At 40.7% G+C, this 9027-nt stretch overlaps 1 protein-coding gene across 1 annotated transcript in view; it reads right to left on the bottom strand.

The window, feature by feature from the left end:
* ALDH1A2 (aldehyde dehydrogenase 1 family member A2) overlaps positions 1–8276 on the bottom strand; it is a 164933-nt gene extending 156657 nt beyond the window's left edge. Inside the window, exon 1 of the mRNA XM_007958479.2 lies at positions 8160–8276. Coding sequence (XP_007956670.1) covers positions 8160–8276 — 117 coding nt within the window. The remainder of the gene's footprint in view (positions 1–8159) is intronic.
* Positions 8277–9027: the final 751 nt, after the last annotated feature.

Genomic DNA, 9027 nt, shown 5'->3' with positions numbered 1-9027 from the left:
TAACCACTACCATACCCTCCTCTTTACACATTGCCTATCCTATATATTCATATAAGATTACACAACATGCCCTTTTGTGAATGATGTATTTCACTCATTACAATGTGGTAGGAATCACCTACCAAGGTTCATCCATGTTGTAGCATGTATCAAGACTCCATTTTTTTTTATGTTGAGTATTCCATTGTATGTACAGAGCACATTTTGTTTACCCGTTATCTGTAGATGAACATTTAGGTTGTTTCTATCTTTTGGCTATTGTGAATAGTGCTGCAAAGAACACTGCTGGGCAGTCTGTTTGCATTCCTGCTTTTAATTCTTTGGGTATATACCAAAGAGTAAAATTGCTGGGTCATATGGTAATTCCATGGGAGCTCTGGTGGAGTAGTACCTAAGGCACACTTGACTGCTAACCAGGAGGTTGGCGGTTCAAACCCACCAGCCACTCCTGGGAAGGAAGATGGGGCAATCTACTTCTGTAGTGACATTGTCTCAGAAACCCAAGGAGGGGTCGCTATGAGTCAGGTCCGACTTGATGGCACATAACAACAACAACACGGTAATTCCATGTTTAACCTTTTGATGAACCACCAAACTGTTTTCCACAGTGGCTGCATCATTTTACAATCCCACCAGCAACGGATGAGCGTTCCAATTTCTCCACATCCTTGCTAACATCAACTATTTTACATTTTTCTGATAATAGCCATACTAGTAGAATTGAAGTGGTACTTCATTGTGGTTTTTATTTTCATTTTCCTAATGACTGATGATGTTGAGCATCTTTCCATGTACTTGTTGGCCATCTGTATATCTTCTTTGGTGAAATGACTTTCTGACTCAATTAATTTTTTTAAGAAACCCCTAGAAATGATGCAGGGCAAAAACCTAAGCATCATTGGATTTGAAGTCAGAAGGCTTTGGCTGGAATAACAAAAATAACGTATGAGAAAGTATTTAAAAACAATCTTTTAATTATTTTGAAAAAATTTTCCTACCCTTTTTTATCTAGATTGGAAAGGTGTTTGCTACCCTCATAGTCTAAATTCCTCATAGAGAACAAACAAGTGTTTTCAGTTTCACCCAGAAAATAGGTTTTATCTTTCCAGAGACCAAGGAATAAAGAAACTAGTACTTTGGCTCTCCAAAGGTCAGACTTAGATCAGGAAAGGAAATAGAACAGGTAACTACTTCAGGAGGTAACAGAGCTAAACCAGAGTAAAAGGACGTCTTTCTTCTGTAATAAAAATTAGAATGTTCACTCACATACATCCTAATTTTTAAGCACATGCTACAGAGGTCAATAAACCTCCATGTGTAGCCCCAGGGAAGAGTTGTTGAAATCACCCAATTATTACTCCAACTGGGAATTTTCAAAGGCTGGAGGTGTTTTCAAATCATGTGACACAACAGAGACTTAGTGTAAATAAGCTCTTAAAAGTTAAGATTTTGAAGAGAAACAATTTAAACATAATCTCATCTTAAAGACAATATAACCAAGCAGCTGAGAAATGCTAGAGTTAAAAGAAAAATATTCTCAATTCGGATAATCTCATATATCTGAAAGGTAAAATGAAACAGAGCTCAAAGATGTGTCTGAAAAAGAAATTAAAAATTAACCAAGGCGACGTGACAATCCCCTCTATGTACAATAGGTTTAATGTTTGAGGGGAATGAATGGCTTCCAAATGACCTGTCACAGTTAATAAAGACATTAAGAAAAAACTACAAGGGCTTCCAAAATAGTCATTGCCTTGTACTTTTACCTTCCAGGAAGTATATCCAAAATTGCCCATGTTGTCTTGGGTAGTCAGGCCCAGTGAAAATTCCTTCAGTTTTAAGTTATATGATCCAAGACACCTCCCACTGTCAAAAGGTATTTACTTTCTGAGAATGTCCTCATACACTGCCATACTTCTCAGATTTATACAATGGCTTGGTAACAGCTTTGTCCAAACTACTTAAAACATTAAAAATGGTTGTTTGCAACCTAATGGTTAGGCTCAGCTAGTTGGGTATATTGAGGCATATTAATGTTGAATTTCTACACAAGTGCCAGATATCTAATTTGATTATTAAACTTTTGGGTGGAAAATTACCTGATTTAGTGACTTTTTAGTAAAGACAAGACCCTGGAAGGGACTATTTAGTGAAAAGTCAGTGTAAGCATCTAGCTTACACTAGCTATACAGTGTAATTTTAAGAGTAACTAAAATAGTAAACAATGGCCTGTTGTATAAAATTTTATTGATTATGCAATTTAATCTTAAAATGGGCCCCTATTAATTTGCAACTACAAATACAATTATAATAATAATATAAACATCATTTTGAGAAAAGGAAATGGAATTACGATCGAGTGACTGTCATTATAAAAGAGCCCTGGTGGTGCAGTGGTCAAGCACTAGCCTGATGACTGGTTTGAACCCACCAGCTGCTCTGTAAGACAAAGATGTAGCAGTCTGCTCCTGTAAAGATTTACAGCCTTGGAAACCTTATAGGGTAGATCTACTCTGTCTTGCCGGGTTGAAATGAGTCTGAATCAACTTAATGGCAGGACATTTGTATTTTTGGTTTGATTTTCATTACATTCCATTTACTTTCGCACACTTTTCCATTTAGTACTGGAAACAACCTCATAAAATAAGTACTATTATCTCAATTTTAACAGAGGAAGAAATTGAAATTCAGTGAAGAAACTCCATGAAGGAGGACAGCATATAAATCTTGATTACTAGGGAATACCCAGGATCTGGCATGTTATCTAGCATCATGTGTTAAATATATGTTAATTGCTCACATAGCTAATAAGTACATGTCTGAACAGGATTTGAATAAAGGTCTATTTTAACTTCCCAATCTTTCTTTATGATAAAGGCTTAAAAATAATTCATAAATGTGAGTCATATGGTCTCTGTTACAACTATTCAGCTCTGCTGTTATAGCTCTAATGCAGCCAGAGACAACATGTAACCAAATGGATGTGGCTATGTTTTGATAAGATTTTATTTACAAAACCATTTTTTTTTTGGCCCAAAACTGGTTGTCCCGTAAGAACAGTGGTACTTTAGTCTATCTATTAATATTAAACATTAAACCTATTGTACATATTACAATCTATGTGGTAACGATAATAATACTTAAAAAATACTCAGAGAATCTACTACTCTAAAATGTAAAATTATCATTTATCATTTTATAGAAATAAAGGACAGAAGTACAGCAAACAGTGATTCTAAATGGTAACTTAATTAGGTATAGTAGAAAGCACTGCATTAGGGTAGGACCCTAGGAGAATGATCTAATTCAAGTCCTATGATGAAGTTGTTTAGCTTCCCTGGGGCTAAATGGAGATAATAAAAACATTATACTAATGTCCAAAAGCTATACAGTTATAAACGTGTTAAAAAAAAACCCGAATAAATATGCAACTTGACTGCCAATTTATGATGAAAACAGACAATCCTGAGGAGAAGTTTGGAATTGGAAGTTACTAGGCTCATATCTGGTAGCATAGTGCCTAAGGCACTTGACTGCTAACCAGAAGGCTGGCAGTTCAAACCCACCAGCCACTCCTCGGAAGGAAGGTTGGGCAATCCTACTTCCGTAGTGATACTGCCTCGGAAACCCAAGGAGGGGTAGCTATGAGTTGGGGCCAACTCGACGGCAAATAACAACAGGCTCATATCTACCTTCTTAGAAGTGATTTCTTGGGATAGGGGAAAATCTTGACTGAGACCTAATAAAAACTCATGGCAACATCAAAATCAATCATTTAAAGTCAGGGAATCAAAAGTCAGATGGGAGTAGCTCCCATTCTTAAGAGTTCATATGCTCTTCATGTTTGCAATAGAAGCAACACAAAAAAATAAAGATTTAAACTCTCAAAAAAATAAAAAGCTTTATGTAATAGACTTAAGAAAGAATAAGGTGAACAAATCCATCAGCAGTATCAACTTTTAAAAGTCAAGGCCAAGATCTTCCTTATCAATTATTCCTACTTCTTCCTACTCTCTGTCCTCCAAAGGCTTTGGCAAGGATCAAATAAGATGTATATGAATGTGCTGGGTACACCATAAGGTGCAACAACAAAAATTAAATATAACTAGCATTTTAAGTATTACTATCATTATCTTTATCACATAGATTGACCAAACTACCCCTGTTCTTACTGACAGCCAATTCTGGGCCAAAAAAAAAGTCTTCTTAATAAGATGTTAAATCTAGAAGGCAGATGCTTGCACAGGTAGAAAAGTAGAAAATACTGTTGTTAGGAACATGGCTACTCACATATCCTTCGGACTGAATTAAAATTGACCTCAGAAAATAGTAGATGTTCAGTAAGCTTGTTAAATGAATAAATAAAAGAATAGATAGTAGGCACTCAAAGCACATTAGTTTTGATTTTCCAATTGATTGCTTTTTATTTTCTCTCTTCTGGTTTGTTGTTGTTGTTGTTATGTGCCGCCGAGTTGGCCCTGACTCATAGCGACCCCTCCTTGGGTTTCTGAGGCAGTATCATTACGGAAGTAGATTGCCCATCTTCCTTCCGAGGAGTGGCTGATGGGTTTGGACCACCAGCCTTCTGGTTAGCAGTCAAGTGCCTTAGGAACTATGCTACCAGAGCTCCCCTCTTCTGGTTTAGTAAGTCAGTATTCAATAAATGTTCCAGATCTCCACACTATCAGATGCCACATGAAAACAACTCTTTAAATGACTCTCGTTATGAGTATAAACTCTTACTGAAAAAAAAAATCATTACACAGAGCTCAAAATGCTTATGTGTGTGTAGGGGAGGCAGGCGGGGTTGGGCGGGGGAGACCAAAAGAACCAGTAGAGGTTACAGCAATGGAGAAAGCAGAGGTGAGATAAAGACAGCAAGTTTCCAAAGACTTTCTGGGAATCTGGAAGGGCTATTCTAAAGTGTTTAGCCTTGAATTTACAATGAGAAAGCCCGGTATCCCTAAGGGAACCTGGTGGCACAGTGGTTAAAGTGCTCAGCTGCTAACCTAAAGATCACTGGAACCAGCTTTTCCGTGGGACAAAGATGTGACAGTCTGCTTCCCTAAAGATTTACAGCCTTGGAAACCCTATGAGGCAAGGTCTACTCTGTCCTATAGGGTCACTATGAGTTGAATCACCTTAACTCAGTGGGTTTTTGAGATATACAGTATCTACTGTATGTTCAGTTTTACAAAATTCTAAAAATCATACTGACAGAACAGAAATAACTTAGAAAAACTTTACTTAATAAAAAAGCAGCTAGAATCCCATGCAAGCTGTTGGGCAGTCTTCTTAGGATACAAGTAAGGAGTACATTTTCTCCTGGCCCCAAAATTGATCCTTTCACTGTTTAATGTAGGTGGAGTTATTATCACTCCTTCTTGACTAACACAGTCCTTTTGCATAATCCTTAATAAGGAATCATTTTCTAAAAACCTGAGGTCTAGCTTGCTGTAAAGAAAATAAAATTGAAGAAAAAGACGGCATTGGAAGTTCAGAAAGATACTTACTTTAAAGACTGTCTGAAAAAAAAATATATAACGACAGTTTAGCCCTTTTAGCATCCTTGAGGACTGAACTTTAATTCGGGAGCATTTTTCCCAAGATCTTTAGCAGGCAAAGACACTAACTTGTATTTCTGATGATCTCCCGTTTCCTCTTTCTTTAAAAAAAAAAAAAAAAAAAAGTAAAACTCTTTTACAAAAAGGAGGATGGTGGAAAAACACAAATACAAGATTGCAAGTGCAAATTATTCTAAGTCCACGCTGCTTGAAATTCTCATAATCTGATCATTTATTTGTAAGTACTGATTTTACAGTGGCCCCAAAATCATACTGAAAAACTGTAAAGGAAAATCATATTATAGTATTCCTCACTAAAGATATATTCATTTAACTAAATAAAAATGATTCACTAAAGACCCATCTATATTTAAATTACAGTACCGTTTTCTGACACAAACACTGTGCTTCATTTTAGTCAGCAGGCCCTAAAGCAGAATAATTTTTCAGCCAATACCCTTATAAAAATTCCTAATGAATATGGTATCACTGTTGTAGAGGATTAGCTGTCTATTCCACTTTGTTCACGTTTGTTTGAAACTGCTAAAATAATTGCCCTCACTTCTAATCATAAGTGAATTTTTTAAAGCTTTCCATTAATCTTATTTTGCTTTTAAGCAAAAAATCATTAACCATTATGTCTGGCTATCAAAAGAGTAGCTTCTGCTCTTCAAGTCAAAAAATTACTTGTCTGAGAAAATTTAGAAGTCTCACTAAAGAGTAGAGGAGGAAAACTGCTGGGAATATTCACAGATACTTGATTTTACAAGTTTTTGTGGCAACAGCTCACCTTTAGATTAGCGTTACTCAGTGTTTATGAGGGTTGTTTGTCAAGCCAAATATAAGGTACCTCCTCCCCACAAATTAAAGAATCAAATTACAATCCATTATTTCATTTCTGATTGTTTTCCTTTGTAATAAGTGGGAAAGTAGATACTAGATAAAAGTCTTCCTGGAGCTGAAAGACTCCACATTAAAGACTCCAATTAGCTATAAATCAGTTGTCTTTCCTACTGGGGAAGAACAAGAGAGAAAAGAGAAAGGGGGCAGTCAGAGAAAAAGAGAACTAAAGGCACTTCCAAATTAAATTCCAAGAAAGATACCTACTATTGCATATTTAAAACTTCTTTCAGGAGCTGTTAGGAAAATTTGATCAAACGTAAGACTAAAATCAAACCGTCCCAAAGCACCCCAAACCTGAGGGTTAGGTCCCCTCTTACATACTCATATTGCATCTTAAAAATTTTAAAGCGAGGTTAGGGACCTTCATAAAACAAAACTTATGCTACTTGTTTTTTTTTTTTTTTTGCTCGTTCCTAAACCCAGAGTTTTGCCACACATTGGCACTATTGTTATGCAAACAACGTTTAAATGGCTGTAACCATTAACGATGTCTCATTAAAAAAGCTTTCAAAAATTTGTCACACCATCTAAAAAAGCTAACAGGTACATCAAGTCCGTCTAAATCGCCAATTTGAATCACTTTGATTTGTACCCTAAAACTCAGTGAAAGCAAAGCTTCAATATTCTAATGTTGTTTGTTTTAAATATAATTTACTCCTGTACAAAATTCCTTTTATCTTGTAATAAGCATGATGGAAAACAACTTTAACCATATTATGTGTGCGCGTATGTGTTTAATTCGGAGAATTTTGGGGCAGAAATCGAACGAGAGTAATAGAAATCAAACGAGAACTGTAAAATTAACCCCCCAAAACGTGACTTTAAAGCTCACCTACCCCCCAAAATGTTGCAATCCCCCCATGTGTGTAACAATTTTTTCTATGTCCAATATGTAGAAGGGAAGTAAATTCCACTTATACTGGATAGCGAGCCTACATTCATTTTTATGTGGTATATCAAAAAGAAATCTGGCTTGGCAAACCCAAATGTCAGAATTCGTTACAAACATTTTTTTTCCAATCCAAAAGCGAACCCGTTAATTTGCAAAAATGTAAAGACTTCAAGCTTTCCAGGGAAACTGCCACTGGCTACAAAATTCAAATGAAATGCTGATATTGGATCTACTGTAATTATCATCTAGGTTTCCATTAAATTTGTAAAACCAACCAGACTTCCTCAGGGTGGCTTGACAATTTCCTACGGAAAAGCATCCCGCCCCCCTCTCCCAGCACGGTCCTGCTGTCAGAGGACCCGACCTGGACAAGCAGCCGAACGGCCTCCGAAGCTAGAGGACCTAGGAGAGACGCCCGAGGCTGCGAGGCCAACTCGGCGGGGGAAACTTCAGAGGAGTCAATGCGGTTCCGACGCCTTCTCGGTTGCAGTGGAGTCCCGGAAAAACAAACCGGAAACCAGTAGCAGATAACGTTTGGGAAGGGAGCCACTGACGGCGACCCCTTAGCGCTGCGCTTCAGGTTGGGGCATGTCCCCAAGGCGTCCCAAGATCCTAGTAGGATGGCAAAAGGCGCACACCCGATGGCAGGGAGTCCCTGTGCCGCGCGAAGAGATCAGGCTGGCCGGAGACCCGGCCCGGGATTCCCCTGTCACACCGCCCTGAACCCCTAAAAGGATCAGAGGGAGGAAAGAAGGTTCTAGAAAGTCTCCGTGGACGGCGGGCACTCGCTTGCCACTTACCTTGGTATATTTGATTTCAAGGTTAGGCATGGGCGACGGCAAAAGGTGCAAGGAGGCCATTAGGGTGGTGGGGTCGGCCTTCACCTCGCCGGGCATCTCGATCTTACTGGAAGTCATCTTAGCCGGCCGAGGTCTCGCTGGCCCGCGGCGTGGGGGCTCTGCGGGCTGTGCGCGCGGTCCGCGGGCCGGGGGCGCGCTCGCCTGTATATAGGCAGGTGTCAAGCTGGGGCTCTTCTTATTGGACGTGAGGGCCGAGGCGCGGGGGGCTGGTCCATCCTACCTAGGGCGCTCGGGCGCGGCCCCGATTTACATAAAGCCCACTGCTCGCGCCGCGCAAGCCCGACGCTCTGCGCCCACGGTCAAGTCGGCCTGGCGACCCCCAGTCGGAAGGAGCGGCCCATGCCCTCGCCACCGCTATCTCTGCTCTCCGACGGCTGGAGCGGGAACCTGCGCCGCGGTCGCGTGGGGCTCGGCGAACTGGTCCTCGTCGTAGCTCCGGTGCCGTTAGCGCCCGGCGGGAGGCGCACTCTGGCCGAAAACGGGCGGGGGTCGTGGCCCCCGGAAGCGGAGTGGGCCCAGCCTCGCGAGGGGCCCAGCGGCAGGGCACTGAGTAGCAGAGGGGAGCGGGACGCGCAGTGTGGGCGGGAGAAGGCCGAGAGGAGGGCGGCGAGGCCGCGCCTTCCGCGATGCTCCTGGGGCGCCTAGCGGGCCCAGCAGAGGATGGGGCGGGGACGCTACTGCGGGGTACGGGAGATCCCCTCCTACCCGCCCCGGGGTCCGCCGAGCCCCAGCTCCACTTCTCTCCCGGGAACTCGGGAGGGGCCCTCTGCTTTCCTCCCCGGGGCAGGAGCACAGTACTCTCTGCGGC

This window comes from Orycteropus afer, unplaced genomic scaffold, assembly GCF_000298275.1.
Source record: "Orycteropus afer afer isolate SDZICR_OR568_19922 unplaced genomic scaffold, OryAfe1.0 scaffold00015, whole genome shotgun sequence".
Classification (NCBI taxonomy): Eukaryota; Metazoa; Chordata; class Mammalia; order Tubulidentata; family Orycteropodidae; genus Orycteropus; species Orycteropus afer.
The sequence above is the reverse complement of the archived record's forward strand: the minus strand, read 5'-3'. Positions and strand labels throughout refer to the sequence as shown.